We start from the raw sequence: 19,098 nt of genomic DNA, 5'->3' as shown, positions 1-19,098 counted from the left end.
ACAAAATTTGACATATTCAACTAATTAAAAAACAGGGCTTTTGTATGAAACTCAAAGCGATATAAACTGAATATTATTGACACATGTCTGACCTCTCTGAAACCACCGAAACCAACTCATAACATTCATCACAGCCATCTTTTGAAAACGGACCGAACAAATTTGTTCTCCCAATATTTGGATCGTGCCAGATGTCCTGCGCTCATCTCCACTACTGTGTGTGGACGCTACTGGGAGGATAGGGCCCGTATGGGCTAAGCATGTCACTATGCATTCTATTCTATTCATCTCTTTTTGCCTTGTTTTTCTTGTTATTTTATCCTTTTTGTTCTTTTAAATTGGCCTGCCATTGGAAATAAAAAATATTTGGATCGTGCAATACTCGCAGTGATTCCACTGAAGTGATAAAACAAGTCAAATACGCCGAATTCGTAGAGTGAACGTGAAAAACAAGTTGTGATATGTTTTCTGGGAATTCTCTGAAGTAGTAAAAAATACTCGCCAGCAGGTTTACATGAGCAATATTATTTCTAAACTTTAAATAAACTGGTGTTTGAAATTAAGAGAATTTGCAGACTGGGTCGATTATCTCTCAAACTACTGGACTGATTTTAATAAAATTTGATGTGTACACACACTTGATACAATACAAAACAAAAAACCATTCATCAATTGTAATACACACGCGTTATACTCGTTGGAGTCGGAAGGTATGAAACAGCCGTTGCAGAATAAACAAAAAACAATGGGTTAATTGTGGGTATGGTCCTCTCTTACAATACAGGCCTTTCAGCGTGATTTCATACTTGAAATAAGGCAGATTATTATTTCCTGTGGCGATTTCATACCTTCAGACTCCAACGAGTGTTGCGCGAGTGTATTACAATTGTTGAATGGATATTTGTTTTGTATTGTATCAAGTGTGTGTACATATCAAATTTTATTAAAATCAGTCCAGTAGTTACATAAAAGCTAAATCGGTCCACCTGTGTATATATTTTTATTTTCTTCCTTTTTTATTAATATCCAAACGAGAGAGAGAGAGAGAGAAATAAGAATAATTCTGAGCATCAAATTATCGTTGGTTTTCCTTGATGCCGATATTAGTTCAGTTCAAATTAAAACTGTTCCAGTAAATCTCTTTTTACTGTTTTGATATTCTTCGTTTTGTTCATCAATAGAAAGAAAACTCATGAACGCACTCAGTGATAAAGGAATAAAGCGGTTGAGAATCCATATAGTTTTTAGTAGAAAAAGGCACAGAAATTACCCCAGATAGCGAAATAAGGTTTATTTTCATTCAGTAAAAATCTTTTAATGTAAACCTAAAAAGGTCTGTTATGCGGAATTGCGTGTAAACCTTCTAATCTTAAAACGAGATCTGTGACAATCTGCTGTATTCCGCGGACATTACCCTAATCCAAGACCTAGGAAAACAACCTTCTATATAAAAACCTTAAATCGAGGTTGACTTGGGGTTTTCAAGCGTGAAGAAAAATCCTTGAATGAAGCTAGTCTCAAGGTGAAAATAATCTTAAATATAGGTAATCATAAGGTTTCTTATCGCAATGTCTTTGTATGCTCCAGCTAAAATCCACCTTGTCTTGAAATTTTAATGGACAATGCCATTTGATCCTATCGCTAGCGTGACGTCAGCTAATACGTCATGATGGACCTTAAGGTCTGGTTTCTTAGGACAAGCGCCTTATCTGGGCGTCAGCGGAAAGTTGACGTAGAGCTGACGCCAAAAAAATACTTTTTTGTTAGCTCAGCGTGAGCAGTCGGTCCAACGCAGACATTATCTCTCATTGCGCATGCGTTAATAACGTAAACAAATATTTATTCTGAATTTGTATTGATTTTGTTTTCATCGACCAGTGTTTTAGAGAACAAATAATGACTTTGTCCAAGAAGAAACACATTATAGCTGAGCTAAATGAAGAGTGCTATGTTTAATGTCAAAATCAAAATCTTGGCTGATTTCAACGCGCTGTTGGATGTTGTCCGCCATTGCTTCTGTGGTTAACGTCACGTTGTAATCCAACTGCAGTTGAGTTGGACGGCAATTGTAGTTTAAGATGAGCGTTCGATGACGTATACTATCAAACTCACAAATGGACCAATCAGAGGTTAGCGCTGATTTCCAGCTGACGGCGTCCTGTCCTAAGAAACCAGGCCTTAAGTGGCACAATACTTTTAAAAAAAACTGTAAAAAATAATTTTGAATCCTTTTAGGATGAAAGGTTTAAAACTGCAATATTTTTGCTTTATTGAAAAAAGGTTTTTAGTGCAAACATTTTCGTGGCAATAAAAAGAAAATTCCGACGAAAGGTTGTCGTAAGGTTTACATGCTTTCTGGTTAGTGTTCTAAGGACCCGTGGTTACCAAATTCAAGCGGAATCAGTATTTGCTTTTAGTGTGGTACATTTTGTATTAAAGTGTTAATGTTTGCAAATGTTGTTTTTCAGGGGTGGAGATCACTCGGCTATCGATGCCTCGGTGGGTACAAAACGGTACAGAAGACTCTGTAGTGCTGGACTGTGAATACAATTATTCAGACGAAGATCAGAGATTGGTGGTGAAGTGGTTTTTGAACGACGACCCCCAACCCATCTATCAGTGGATTCCGGAACTGAATCAGAGGTATGCCTCTGAGAAAGTGAAAGGTAAACTGAATATGGACTACACTGTATCGCCGTCCAGTCAACACACCCGGTATAGGGCACTCAACCTCATGAAGCCCACCACAGAGTTGAGTGGCAGGTACTCCTGTCACGTGGTCTCACTGCTCAGCCAGGATGCCGAGGACCAGGTCATGGTTGTCTATGGTGAGTAGTCTTTTCTATGCTTTCTCAGTTGAAGTTAAAAACGATTTTTTTTTAGCTCTCACGGTTACAGTTACAGTATCACATTTTCAAATGACAATACCCAATTTTTCTTTATCAAAAAGTAATCGTTACAGTAAATAGCCAAAAATGGATATGGAACGGTATTATTAGAGCAAGAAATTAAGATTTTGCCTGTCATCCTGTCTACCAACCAGAGGAGAGTGTGATTAAACAGAGGGGAGACAATAAACCTGTTGGAAATGTCCAAAAATTGCTTTCCTTGTAACTTTTTCTCTGTTTTTAGACATAACTTCTCGTAAGTGGTCACGAAAAATGGCAAAGTCCATTTTAGTTTTTTTTTTTTGCATATTTGACCACTTTTCTAATCAAGAATGCAACCCATGTGCATTTTATTGTTAACATTTTTTTAATAAATATGGATATATTATGAATATTTTATAATATTTTGAAAAAATAGTTTATTACGATGCCTGTTTCTTAAAATTGGAATGAATTTTGCAATGTTAAACATATTTTGCGAAATGCTTCATATAAATGCCTTTATCGGCAGTTTTCTTAATAATATAAAGCGTAGTTTTCTTAATAAAAAAAATTGGGCACATGTTTTAAAAAGTGGTCACTGTTAAAAATTCTATAAAGGGCCACTGACCAGCAGTAAAATTTCCTATTTTGTTTCTGTAGTAGTGTGTAACCAAATAGGCAAATATATATATGTGTGTGTGTCCATTCAGAAAAAAGTACGCTTTTGCTTATGATTTCAGAACTTAATATTTAGCGCTAATTAATTTGTATGTATGAGTTCTGCCTAAGAAACCATTAAGATTGGCTTTTAGTGTGTGTCATTCAAGCAAAAGTTATTCAAATTTTCGTCCACACAGTTCCTTAGGGCAAATGATTGTTAGCAAAGGAATATGCTCTTATTTGTTGCAATATTTTTGTATTGTAATATTAGTATGATGTTTCCATTATTGTTCTATGGCTCACAATAATCATGCAATTAATGATTTGGTTTTCATAAACAGTAAGCTTTTTTTGCCAATTAAAATTTCATTGTTTTATTGAAGTGTTTTAACTAATTCGTTCTCTTGAAATGATCATAGTTTTCAAATGACAATCAAGATGGAAATGTGTCCACCATTCATGTTTCCTGATATGATCATGCTTTCTTTTCTTCCTTCATTAACTTTGATGTTCCAATGAGTCAGCTCTCTCTTGGCGACCCAATATTTAAGAACGGCGAGTGAGTAAAATATTCAGGGTATCTGCACACCTGGAAAGTCATGAAATTTCGGTAATGAACAAAATTTGTCATGAAGTATCATGATTTTAACTATTTTTTTAAAAACAATCATGGAATTCATGGATTTAAGTCGCAGAAAAATCTAGTTTTTAAAATGAAATTACCCCCCCCCGCCAATTTCATGGTGTTCCGAAATTCTGAATTTGTAAGATAATCCCCAATCATAGTCATTTGCTTTAAATATAAAGCGTTTTTATCATGTTCTTTACAAATTATGCTTTTTTTCTTCTAAAAATGAAAGAAAAAACATAATTTCTTGAGCGAATTATCTTTTCAACTTCTGTGATTTAAAAATTTTGTTTCTATTTTTTTTGTCAATTTAAATAGCCAGTCATTGGTGAATTTTTTTAAAATTCCGAAATGAGAACAGAAAAATCGGGAATACTTCTTTTCTTTCCGATGAACAAGAAAAGTATCTTTAGAATATAATTCTGCAGAAAAAAAGAAGGAAAAAAAAACTGTCTGCTTTTGCATTTTTTTCGGCTATTTTATTGCTTCAACTCTTTCTTTACTCTGTTTTTTAAATTTAAAAGCTATAAATCTGAAGATGCAGAGTATAACAGTTTTGGTTATACCTATCATTTCAATGAATGTTATTATAATGCTTTTTTAAATTTATTGTTGTATTTTTGTCGGGGAAAATAGTAATTTCCATAAGTCATGAAAAATTCTCGGAATTAGTCATGAAAAGTCATGAATTTTAAAATCTAAAATGTAACCGATACCCTGAATATTGCGTTTTACAACTATAATTTTTTTGCCGGAGTTTGCAGTGGACATACACTGTCAAAAATTCTGGATCAAACTACAGTGGAAGGCATCGAATTTTATACGCATCATCCGTAAAATTCATTTTTATCGAAAAATATTATCCAGTATTTTTTACGGTAATTTAATCAGAATGATTCGATGACTTTTTGGTAGTTATAACTGTAAAAATTACGGTATATCAGATTTTTCTTTCCGTAGCATGTTCCCGTAAGAATGGATTCTATGTTAAAAAGTACTTGCAAATACTTTTTTCGATAATTTGATCCGGGATTTTTTTTTCTTCTGTGTTTATAAAAAATTTAATAAAAAGTAGCAGATTAATGACTATGTGCAAGGGTTTACATCGCAGAAAGTCTATGTCATCAAATGATGGGTTAACATTTTTAGCCCTTTACGCCAGAAATTTTTTTTTTGAATAAATGATGTAGAGAAAATGTAGTTTAACGCAAATACTTCTTTAATGATCATATGTTGGCAGAATGTTCGCTTCACTAATCAGTTGCTGGGGAAATTTCCCAAATTCACACCAGATTTTTCACAATTTCTTTTGTGGTTTTGACCATCATCTTTATCGTTTATACTACAACTGGTAATATAAGAAAAATTGATCGTATTTTTCGTGAAAATAGTTTTGACCATTATCATGGTTTTGACCATCATCTTTATTGTTTATATTACAACTGCTACATAAAAAGAATTTGGGAAATTTCCCAAATCCACACCAGATTTTTCCCAATTTCTTTCTTTTGGTTTTGACCATCATCTTTATTGTTTATACTACAACTGGTAACATAAAAATGGTTAGTTTTTTTTTTTTTTGAAGTTATGCGACTTCCAACAAGGTTGCGTTAAACGTAATAAAGGCTGCATTTTTATTGGCCGGGAAATCACGTGGTAGGATCCAGTTTTCCCTCATTCATTTCCATATTGTTTTGGTTCTCACTAGCATAAAAATAATAAAAGTATTGTTTTTGAAGTTATACTTCTTATGCGACTTCCAACAAGGTTGCGTTAAACGTTTAACGCTGCATTTTTATTGGCTGGGAAATCACGTGGTAGGATCCAGTTTTCCCTCATTCATTTCCATATTGTTTTGGTTCTCACTAGCATAAAAGTAATAAAAGTATTGTTTTTCTATAAACATTTTTTTAGTTTGTTTTGATATACACATATAATTTAAAAGGGTAGTATTTTTTATGTTCAAATTTAGTGGATAACAATTGTAAAAAATGAGTGAAAACAATCCCACGGACAATGCGACGGATTTAAGGTTATGTCAAGGTACGTCTCTTGTGAATATCAATTGATTGCTTCGCTTCTGAAATTACATTATGACGCATTCACATACATTATTAATACAAATACATTTTCCATGGCGAGACGATGAGGCAACCACAAGCACTTCGACTGGTTCAAGAGGTCCACGAGGGAAAAATGCACAATATTACCGTTATTACAGAGCACGGAAGCGAGCGGAGCAGGAAAAAGAGTCGTTGAATAGAACTGGTGATCCTTCTACGACTGCTGATTCTTCTACAATTAACGTCGCAGGTTACGAAGTTTAACTTCTTCCGCACGGAGGGACTCCACGCACTATTTTTTTTAAATAGATTTGACCATCATCATGGTTTTGGCCATCATTTTTATTGTTTATACGACAACTGGTAATATAAAATTTTTTTTCGCATTTTGCGTGAAAGTAGTTTTGACCTCCATTATGGTTTTGACCATCATTTTTATTGTTTATACTACATCTGGTAATATAGAAAAAGAATTTCGTGAAAATAATTCTGACCATCTTTATTGTTTATACAACAACTAGTAATATAAAAAAAAACTGTTCGTAGTTTTCGTGAAAATTTTTTAGTCTAGCTAGAACATTTAGAACTGAAATTTCATTCCCTGGTATAAATATAAGAAATTTTAAACTTCTTTTGGAGAAAAGCAGTTGCCTCCACTTGATTGGTGTAAGTAACAACCAAACGTTTGACAACAAAACGTGAAAATGAAATATAATTTACAGTAATGAAATATAGTATATTCAGTAAAGTTACTCTTAGGATACGGTACACAGCAAGAACTTAGAAAGCATAAACTCAGCGATTCTTTAAATAAATAGTTTATAACGCTCATCACATAGAGAACATTAAAACAAATTCGAATTAGGCTTAATAGAACAGAAACTGACAGAAAATAAATAATATAAAATTATTTCATATAATTGAGAGATTTATGTAAATCTTCTAAGGAGGGCATCTTTATGACGCAACTAAAAGCATTTTGTAATTGTTTTTGTGGAAGCAGCACGCGAGAACAGGGTCAAACTGGGAGTTAGGGGACCAGGGGGATTCTCGAATTAGGGGCTTCTTGAAATAATGAAAATTTCTCAATTTTTTGGTTAATGCTAATAAAGCGTTATTGATTTTGCTTCTAAAAAATTTTAAGCGTTCTGTAAATAAACTAATTTTGAAACATTTACTTTTAAAGTCCAATTTTATTTTAGAGTTTAATGTAAAAAAAACTAAACTACTAGTTTTGTCAGTACTTCATTTCATTATTATCGAAAAAATATATGCCAGGAAACTAGTTTGTTCTGTTTTCAAAAATATATTTTATATTTTTTCTCTACCCTAGAGTGTCAAAACAGTTTCAAACGTGTTTTAACTAGTGTAATCCAAAATTATTTTTTGAAGCGTGTCTGATTTCGTAATTTTAAATATCGTCTTATTAATTGGTATATTTGAGGTCACCGCCTCAAACCATTAAGATTGAATCCTAGAATGTGAGGATACGATCACTAGATCAAAAGTTATTTAGGGTAACCTGTTTTTTTTTCTTTGCGCAATGTACATTATGCTGCAATATTATGTATGTTAATGTTTCAGAATGCATCGTTGCGAAGTTGAAATATCATTTTGTATAGAAGTATTTTTTCTGTTTTTTTTCTCCCTTCTTCGATTTTTGGAGGGGAGGAGGTTCTGAGGTTAAAATATTTTGCAGGTGGTGCTCGGGTTTATACAATCAACTGTCTGTTAATCCTTAATTTTATACATATTATGCCGCAATTGTACTTTTTTTTCCTTTCATAATTCATAATTGCAAAGATGAAGTATCATTTTTCGTAGAAGTATTTTTTTCCTCTTATTTTTAGAGGGGGCTGATTTGTAAGCGGCCCCTTGGCCATAAAATTTTGAAGGTGGGGCCCCGGTTTTTACACTCAAAAATTTGTAAACTCAAGATTTTATGAATATGCATTAATCGGAAGATGCAGTTCTCCGTAGTTATTTAAATTGCGACGCACTTCTGGAAGCTTCAGACTCATTCATTAAATAAAATTTCAATTTAATATTTTATTCATAATGGCAGCAGTAAAACAAATTATGACAAAGTATGTTTTGAAACTGCATAGATTTTTTTTTGGAATGATTTCTTTTTTGTTCAAAAGGACACGCGATCAGTGGGGTCCACCTTTAAGAAAGAACCAACTCTTTGGCTGGGGCCCAGGGGACGATCGCCTTTTCAGGTCTATGACCAGTTCTACCTTGTGCAAGGGGGTAACAAATTTCGTTCTCGCTAGTAAGCAATCCATCGTTTTCAAACTTATCATAAATTGAAGACAATTCATGAAATGCATATTCATAGTATAATTCATTATTAGTGTTAACTACACCCATTATATATGATTCAGTGTTTGATCGAAACGCAAACACTGGTGACGCTATGAATTCTCTGAAAACTTTGCTCCAAGATAATTGTTTTAAAAAAAATAATTGATGTAGAATTATTTTACTTTTTTTCTTCAAAAACTTATATTAATAATGAGGGCATTCTTATTATATGTCTTTCATCTCATAATTAATTTAACTTTATTATTCAAAAATTGAAGAATTAAAGAATGCCATTTTAAATGCAGAGATGACTGTGCTCCGGAAAAAATCCAGATTTCCGGATTTTTCGCTAATTGGAATCCGGAAGTTTCCGGAAGATCGAAGGTTCAGAAGTTTCAAGAAATCATCGATCACATTTATATATAAAAATTTTTCTATATTTTATTTAAAAATATTAGAACTAGAATTTATACTTGGTATCTCTTTCATTTGTAAATATTTTTTTCTGATAGAATAATAAAAGCGATTAGAGATAAAAGTAAACTTATAAACAAATTATTCATTTAAATTAGGCTGCATATAATTTATTAAGAATGTGATATTTTGAAAATAACAATTATTTAAATTTATCAATACATTAATTTTTTGAAATGCGTCATTAATGATTTTACTCAAGAAATTTTCAGGATTTTTGAGTTGGGCTCACAATCACCCCAGAGACAGCAAATAAAATATAAACACTTTCATTTAAAAGAAATCAAATCTTGCATACATTAAAGTATAGCATTTTCAATTATATCAAAAATTTAAAACATAAATTTTAAATACTTTTTAAAAAATGTATTAAAAATTGCCCTATTTTTTGTATACTTTTTAAAATTATTATTAAAAGGATTTAGAAAAAATAGCGAATGAATGAATAAAATAAAATGAATTTCACAAATATGTTACTGTTGTAGTTGTCAAAAATATATCTTTCAATTAGAGATAATTTTATCTTTACTTCAAAATGAAAATAAATACTTTTACAAATTTAATTAGAATAATGCGAAAGAATGTTTATTTACAGTTTTCTACATATTTCTCGTTTGAGTAATATTTAAGATTTTTAACATTTTATTTAAAATTTAGAACTAGTAAGCACTCAGAATAAATATGAAATAGTTTAGAAATTGTTCTCGTTTTAAGTTTTTTTTTTAAAAAAAGTGTGATTAGGTTTAAATATAATTTAGTGAAATTGAAGACTTAAACATGATTACCATATTTCTTTGAAATTTGAATAATTAATTTGACTGGCAATCTGTGTACCGTAAAATTTTTTTATAACAGTTTTAAGGATGATGAGATAAATTGTTTAGTCAATTTATTATTAAATAACAGTCATTGGAATTTTGCATTTCATTAAATAATAAATACTGTTAGACTAAAAAGGAATACTGAAAATGTGCAGAATTATGCTTCATTTATTTGAAATTATAATTTGACTTTTAATTAAAATATTTCATACGTGTTTAAAAAGTTTCATTGTAGAAGTTAATAAGAAGCTGAACAATTTCTGATGTTAGTTTAAAGAGAACAACAAAACACTAAAATTTGATGATGGATGATAAAATTATTGTAAAACAAACAGTAACTAAGTTTTACATTTAGAAAGCATATCATAAATAATTTTATAATTTTTAAGAGCATTTTTGTTTTGCTTTTTTTTCTCTTGTCGGCTAAATGTATAACTAAACAGTGACCAAGTGAAATAAAACATTAAATTATGACCATCAAAATATGTTTTTAATTTTTTTTTTCACTTGTCGACTACATGTATAAGAAAACAGTGACCAAATGAAATAAAACATTAATTTACGACCATCAAAATATGATTTTACTTTTTTTTTTCTCTTGTCGACTAAATGTACAAGGAAACAGTGACCAAATGCAATAAAACATTAATTTACGACCATCAAAATATGATTTTACTTTTTTTTTCTCTTGTCGACTAAATGTACAAGGAAACAGTGACCAAATGAAATAAAACATTAATTTACGACCATCAAAATATGATTTTACTTTTTTTTTTCTCTTGTCGACTAAATGTACAAGGAAACAGTGACCAAATGAAATAAAACATTAATTTACGACCATCAAAATATGATTTTACTTTTTTTTTCTCTTGTCGACTAAATGTACAAGGAAACAGTGACCAAATGAAATAAAACATTAATTTACGACCATCAAAATATGATTTTACTTTTTTTTTCTCTTGTCGACTAAATGTACAAGGAAACAGTGACCAAATGAAATAAAACATTAAATTATGACCATCAAAATATGTTTTTACTTTTTTTTTTCTCTTGTCGACTAAATGTATAAGGAAACAGTGACCAAATAAAATAGAGCATTAAATTATGACCATCAAAATATGTTTTACTTTTTTTTTCTTTTATCGGCTAAATATATAACTAATCAGTGACAAAGTGAACATTAAATTATGACCATCAAAGTACGAGGGCCAAAATCCTCAAAAAAAATTTAAAAAAGGTTCCTATAAAAGTTGAAAAGCTTCCTATGATAGTTGATTATTAAGTCTAAATACAACAATTATAATTTTATTTTTGAAAGTTAGACAACAATAATTCTGCATTAAATGGAAGAAGAAGGGGCCAAAATAGCCTGGTTGGCAAGGCACTGGACTCAAGTTCGTGAGAATGGGTGTTCGAAATCATCCGGCCTAAGATAGTAAATGGTGACTAGTGCATGTTAAATTTGTCGCGTCACAAAGTCCTCCCTATTCTATTAACAAATTATATCTCTGGGGGTACTGAATTGGAGAGTGATCGTTCTCTGGTTCAGGTCAAAATTACGATCTGTGGATGAATGAACGGATGTGTGAATCGGTCCGCTCTATAAAAGGGTGTGTCGTATACAAATAGGAAGTATATGAAAAAAAAATCTCCTGAATAAAAATCAATTACATGCATGTTTAAATATAAAAGTATTACCTATCAACTCGTGCAAATCATGTGATTATTAAAACACTTCAATGTGTCTAATGATTTGATGTAATTGTTATATTATACTAATATAATATATATATCGTCTAATTTATATGTAATTATATTATAATATAATCGTATAATTATAATATATTATATCGTCGAATTTATCCAATCGTCAAATTTATATTATATATTGTCTCGTGTAACCAATTGATACAGTAACGTAAACAAGTGCCAACAGTCACGTAAAAACAATAAATTTGGATAGTATCACCTGAATAATTAAGATTTTAAATAGAATCTTATAGTGCGTCGAATAATTTGACCAGTGACTGTAGAAAAAGGATTAGTTTAGAATAAACTTAGAGTGTGATTTTTCCGAAAAAAGTCAGTTTCCATTTCGAAAAAAAGTTCAAGATAATAAGGTTTCGAGAAGAAACCTTTCGAAATAGGAATTCAAAATAATATTAGGTTGATATCATAATGCGAAGGGGAAAAATATTTTTTTGATATAACAAAGTTGTCAACACATTGAAGTTCGACGTATCGAGAGTTGACTGTAATTAAATTGACATGTTTTATTGCACCTCCGGACGTGTTTTATGCCAGTAGTTGAAAAAAATAAATAAATGTCATACAAGCCATGAACTTCCTGTTGTCATACTTGGCTGACCCACCTCTTCCTCCCTCCTCGATATGAATTCTTATAAATTGATTATAACTAGAAAGCTCTACTCACCATGATAAATTTTTATTTATTTTGTTTTTAAAAAAATAAAATCCGGTTTATTTGATTTAAATCTGATTTATTTCCTTTAGATCGGAATCTTTTATTTTTATAAACATACCCTCAAAACATAAGTTTAAAATGAATTAAATTTTAGTAATATTTTAAATATTATTATAAATAAAGCGTAACGGCACATTTCAAACAATGTTATTGCACTAAAAATTGTGCATACAATATTGCATGATGCAAATTAACCGAAAATGAAATGGAAAGATATCATAATTAACTACCGAAAAACATGATAATAAGCAATTCGATTAATTTATCGTGCCTTTGCTGTTGGTTAACAAATATTTCTATATAAAATAACCCACTTATTTAAAATAAATCCCACTTTCAGGAAATGTTATCTTTAAGATACATGGCCGCGCGAAGGCTCAAGGGATAGAGCGTTCGCCTTCCAATGTGGCGAACCGGTTTCGATCCTTGCTTTACCAATTTAGCAAGAATATTGATTGTGATCAATTGTCTACCAAGTAATTCCAATCTTCTTTTTGGATTGATATGGCAAACTATTCCCCCAAACTGTTATAATATGCATATATGTTCATAAGATTTACACGAAACTGTAAATTCCAGAAAATAATTTAATAATATTTAATTTCTAGTCCCTTCGATTTTACTGGAATTCATATTAATCTTCTGTCTGTGCTGTGTATATGCTTGATTAACAAACTAGTTTAAGAAGTATTGTATGTATGCAACCAAAATTTATGATTCTTGCTTTATATTGTATTCTGGAAGTAACTTTACAGATTCTTCACATCTCTCTCACTGTAAATATAAATTTTAGTGTTTCTGAATAACAAACATGGTGGCGACATACTTTGCACTAAGTGAAGAACATACTTCACTACAGTTTGTCTACGAAAAGAACTCTCCCCGCCACAAAGTGTGAGGCCGTCTGCTGCAATGAAAACGAGAATAGCGCATTTCAGAGAGAGTAGCTTCTCTTTCCTCTATGGCTAGCACAATAGACCAAAGAAAAAGATTTTGTTTTTTTCGCCTATCCCACACCCCTACTTGAAATAGTTATTACATCGTTACCATAGTCGCCGCAAGCGAATTGCCAGATTATACCGTAGATTAGAAAGGGTTGGCGTAAATTTCTTTTGGCATTAAAGGAGCGTTTTCGCCAATCGCCAAACAGCTTTGCCCTTATGTTTTTGTTTTGATTTCGGTATCACGTATCTATCATTCACCAAGTTAAATATGGGTGCGACATTTCAGAGTTTCAATTAAGCGGGTCTTCATTAGATTCTTCTGCATTAAATAAAATATAAAGCGTATTTTTTTTGTTATAGTTCCGACATAATCGTTTGTATCTGTTATCTATATTGTGTTTATTAGCGTTTTTTTAAAGGTAGTAATAAAACTAAGATAGAAAAATTACATATTATTGCCTCCATAATCCCTTTTATATTTTCATAACTTTCATTAAATGTATTTCGAGTAGTGAACTTCTTTTCCTACTCATCCACTAATTAAAATAATAATTTCAATAGTTTAATAATTTCACAATAACCTTTAATCCTTAATAATGAAATGATTATTACAATAAAGTTTGTTTAGTTAAAATATTTAAAAAAAAATTATTGTTTAGCAGAGACTTTGTTTCCAATTCTATATTCATTAATTAAACTTAATGGTTCTGCTCGATAACCATTTACAATTTTTTAAAAATTTTATTGAATTTTCAGTTATTATGGAATTCTTTAAATATTTTTCGACAAAGAGATTATTTAGCAATAATGCGAAAAGCTGAAATTTATGAATGTATAATATTTATAAATGTTTAAGCGAATTTTAGCAGCTATTTTGTACTAATTATTTTAATTGAAATATTCATTATACACAGTTTTATTGTAATAATCGTAAAATTCATTGAACAATTGAGTATTATATTTTAAAATGCAAGAAGAATTTTATAATTATTTAAATTTATAATTGTAAAAGAGTAGATAAGTAACTTCGTCATAAAGTTTTACACGATACGAGAATATTATACGATTGCTTTATAATGAAAGAACAACAATTTAAGTTTTAAACTTTTTGTGGAAAAGAAGAAAAAAAAGAAATTTTTTCCTGTCATGGGTGTTAGCGATTAGAGAGTCTTTTATCGTATAAATATTAAGTCAGTATTGTTCTCTTTTAAATAAAAATGCATTTTGTTAGGGAAAGAAATTACTTTTAATGAGTTATTTTTATTCATCATGGCTAGTCGAGGAGGAGAAAAAGAATATCGAATTACACTGTTTAAGTTAATGTAATTTCGTTCTCCCACCACCTTTACGTGTAATCCATCGCTAATTCCAACTTCAATCGACAAGTTTCTAATCTACGGTATGGTTTGGCAATTCGCTCACCGCAATGCGTTCAAACGAATGACTAGGGGAGTTCTTTCTTTAGACAAACTATACACCTGAACTATCCTTGGTTTTGGCGTAGTGGAACACTTAGTGAAACACCATAGTATTGCCACCATTTATGATGTTCAGATACACGAAAAATTTTCAAAGAGTACTTTTGCTTAATTTTATTTCTTTGAAAATAACACATCTAAAATGCAAAAACATAAGGTAATGTTATACCTGTCTTGAAAATCATGTTTAAATAACTAAATAAAAGTTTGATAATATTATAACCTTTTTATTATTAATTTCACTAAAACACTTATTAAGTAATATTTATAAATAAAAGGAAGGAATCGATATGTGCAATGAAACGAATTGATTCATATTATTTATCAAGTTAAAAAGACTAGATGTGATTCAATTTGACCAGGTTCAAAAATGGACGGGAGTTTTTATTTCCCAAAAAATTTTTGTATATTTTTTGGGGTGAGCTAAACCACCTCCTAGAACAGGGGTGGCGAACCTTCATGCACCAACGTACCATTTTTTCTAAAATATATTTAAATGAGGTCAGAGACGTGCCGACAAATAGTTTTGACTTCGTGATTATTGGGCAAATAATAATACTAAATACTATCAACTCAAAACTCTTTATTTACTACGAAAAAATGCAATTCTCAACTTTTGCAATGTCTCGGTTAAGTTGAATTACGCGTATAAACGCGTAATTCAACTTAAAGTAACATCAGTGTGACTTCTGTTGTTGCAGATTAGATGAAAAATAACTTATATTAGGTTGTAAGATGTTAGTTTAAGCAGAACTGTTAAATTTTTTTTTTACCAGTTATTTATTGTTCGCTTGTTTTTTTATGGTTATTAATTGCTTTTTTTGGCATTAATTGTTCTTTTTTTCGTGAATTTCAATTGAATTGTTAATATGCTTCATAGTAAACTTTGTGATCGGTGGCGTGCCCAAAATATCAATTTAGTACTCCGACTTAACGAACATAAACTGCGCAGTGCATGAAAAATAAGAAAGATGTTACTACGTTTGGGCTACTAAAGGATCAAATTTCTTGTCTCACCACGGGTTGCCATAAACCTTCTCTTTTCTAGGAGGCTAAACATGGCTAACAAGAATTGTACGACCAAAAGTTTTTTCGAAAAATATATTTTTAAAAAAAAAATGCATTTTTTTCCATATAACTTTTAAGTTTTCGCCTGTTTTAAAACTCGGCATATTTTAAAACTCGAGGAAATTTCCCACAACTTCTTTATCTATAGTATTGTGTCCTTTGGATAAAAAGCTAAAATTGGATTGGTGAATTTCTCTGTAATGCAACTGAAAAAAATAGCGAAGAATAATTAAAAGAGGTTTGAAATTTATAAAAAGTTCTATTATGGGATCTAGATCCGAAATCAAGAGAATGTCGACTTTTGCCGGTGAATGTCAACAATCACATAGTCGCTTTGGTGAAGGTTCGAAATAATTGTTATATCCGATTTGATATTAATTTATTCGCTGATATTATTATATTTATTCCCTTTTTTAATATCTGCCGAGAATAGATTAGGAGAAACAGTGTCCGAAGCACACCGGTTAAATGTATACTTAGCAGTGGCACTAGATCTTAAAAAAGACATTGATGTAGGGCATACCGGACAAAAGTATACCGGGCAGTGGCACTTCACTTGACCTAGTATATATGTCGGACATTTACCAAAGCGACTGTGATTTTCAACATTCACGGGTGAAAGTCAACAATCACCGGTTTCGGTCATTCACAATAACATAAACATAAAATATACACAACCCTTAGAGGTGTGAGCTCCCTTACTCTCCCCCCCTCCCAATAACCCTGATTTTTCTTAAGCCTTTCCAAAAATCATAAATTTTAAGATCTTACCCATTTTTGATGCTTGTCTATTTTTTTAAATTTTGTTTTAGAGGACGGGAAACTCAAGGGGGTGGCCTTTTGTTATATAGAATAAAAGTTTAAAAAAAAACACATTTTAAATTTTAATAAGAATTTAAAAAAAAGAGACAAAAAATCGTAATTTTAGAAAAATTTTTTAAAACAATTATCATCAGCATTGGCACGACAGCCCTTTGTGAGCCTGGGCCTTCCTCACAAGCTTTTTCCCATTTTGCCCTTCTCCCAGCAATTGATTTCCAGTTCTTTACTTTTAGGATGGCAAAATCATCATCCACACAGTCTTTCCATCTCTTATTGGGCCTTCCTCTTGGCCTTTTATTGGAAGGGGCTGCATTAAAGACCTTTAATGCTGTTCGTTCTGGGCTCATTCTCACTACATGCCCGGCCCATCTCATTCTACTTAGTTTAATAGATTTAATGATATCATCACTATTAAAGATCTTATATATTTCAAATAAGATCTTTATCAATTATATCTTTTTATCCAGTTGTTGTTATAAAAACAATTATAGTTATTCGAAAGGGAATTATAGTTATTTAAGAGTTAAACCCTAATCTTGGGGAATATAATTGATGAGAAACATTTCGAGCTGTGTTGAAAATAAAAAAGATCACCGATTATTTGCTAAATTTCAAATTATGCTCCAAATAAAGTAACACTATTATACCTCTTTCAATTTGGAAAAAAATTACACTCCGTTAATTACACTATCCGTTATATTGGACCCCGTTAATTACACTATCTAATTAACTGTATATTGATCGGAGCTATTTATTATAATTAATTCTCTGTAATGTTTGCGTGGACGTGTTCGCACTAACAATGATATTGTTCGTTTTTATAAGGGAAAAGAAATATCCTTTATCTCATTATTTATCCCCAGCTTATTATCGAATCAAAAATATCTTTTTGGAGACAGTGCCAAAACATAAGCATTGAAATAGTATCCGCCCTCAATTTTTCCTTCGCAAACCACGAAAAGCAGAGAGGAAAAGAAAACTGGTGATTTTTAAACCTAAAACCTTTTTCTAAATGTTTGCGAGTCAATAGATAAGAATAAATATTTCCCCATTCTGCCTCACAGAGAGATTTTTTTTCACCTTTCTTCGGGAAGACATCTTCTACCTTTAACCAGGTACTTCTTATACTGTGCGTTAAGACCTGAATAAAAAAAAAAGCCCGCAGCTTTGTTTTGTGAGCCCCCGAGGCTCTTTTAGGAAAGAAACTCCTTTTTTCTTTTACCAATAATCTAACTTTTTTTTTTTTAATGCAGTTTTTCCCTTTCTTGTCTGAAGTAAGGGAAGGGAAAAAGGAAACTTTCCTTTTTACCAGTAGAATCAAAGAGAATAGGGGGGGGGGAATCCCTTTTCTTTGTGCTGCCTCTACCACATCTGGGAGTCACGCGTTTTAAAATTTTCTTAGAGCTGAAATTCAGTTTCAGGCTTTAATTTTAAATTTTATTTTTGCATCAGTGCATTAGATGATTGTGAACGCCAGGCTTGAATTGTTTATGAAATGAACAAATAAAGTTTTGCTGTGAAATGTCGGTGATTGAATGTGAGCAACAAATGATTGTAGTTACAATATTGTAACTTAATGTTGAAATTTCTAAAGCCCTAGATGAAGGGCTTCAGAAATTTCTACTGCAAAAATAAGGACTTCTTATTAATTCCGATTTTCATAGATTTTGTTCTCTGCAAAATTATTTTGATTAAAAAAGCAAATATGTTAATTGAAAGAATCAAAATTGTCTTGAAATAATCAAGACTATATTGAAGAAAATAGTCATTTGAAGAAATAAGGACCGTCTTGAAATGAAGACCATCTAGAAGGAATCTATTGTTTAATAAAATCAAAATTGTCTTGAAATTATCAAGACTATATTGGATCGAAATAAGCCTTTGAAGGAATAAAGACAGTCTTCAAATAATGAATACCATCTTGAAGGAATCTTGAAGGCCATCTTTAAAGAATCGCAAATTGTCTTGAAGTAATTAAGATTATATTGAATTGCAATAATCCTTTGAAGGAATAAAGACCATCTTCAAATACTGAATACCATCTTGAAGGAATCTATTCTTTAAAGAATCGTAAACTGTTTTGAAATAATCAAGAATATATTAAATCGAAATAATCCTTTGAAAGAATAAAGACTGTCTTGAAATAATGAAGACCATCTGGAAGGAATCTATTCTTTAAAGATTCAAAAACCAGAATGTCTTGAAGGAATCAAAACCGTTTTATAAATAAAATCAATTTTTTAAAACAATCAAAACCGTCTTGTAAAGTTCAAGGCCATCATAAAGGAATCAACGCCTTGAAGGATTGAAGATATCAACCCTATGACGATCTCTTTTGTTTTCTTTTGGCAAATATTGTAAAACTAGGAAACGCTGAAAGATATCAGAAACAGAAAAATAGGTAAAATACATTTTTGATGAATAAATTCTTCTTCTTTTTTTTTTAATGAAAATTCGATTAGGTTTCAAGTTGGGCAT

General features: G+C 31.0%; 1 protein-coding gene across 3 annotated transcripts in view; it reads left to right on the top strand.

Annotated features, from left to right (window-relative positions):
- The window catches only part of LOC107447594 (uncharacterized), a 139,485-nt gene that overhangs the window by 84,563 nt on the left and 35,824 nt on the right, over positions 1 to 19,098 (top strand). For all 3 annotated transcript variants that reach the window (XM_016062535.4, XM_087154003.1, XM_087154004.1), the window contains one exon: positions 2,469 to 2,828. In XM_016062535.4, the coding sequence (XP_015918021.1) occupies positions 2,469 to 2,828 (360 nt within the window). The remainder of the gene's footprint in view (positions 1 to 2,468; positions 2,829 to 19,098) is intronic.

Source organism: Parasteatoda tepidariorum, chromosome 10, assembly GCF_982258835.1.
Source record: "Parasteatoda tepidariorum strain Cologne lab strain chromosome 10, Ptep-v5.0, whole genome shotgun sequence".
NCBI classification, from domain to species: Eukaryota; Metazoa; Arthropoda; class Arachnida; order Araneae; family Theridiidae; genus Parasteatoda; species Parasteatoda tepidariorum.
The sequence above is the reverse complement of the archived record's forward strand: the minus strand, read 5'-3'. Positions and strand labels throughout refer to the sequence as shown.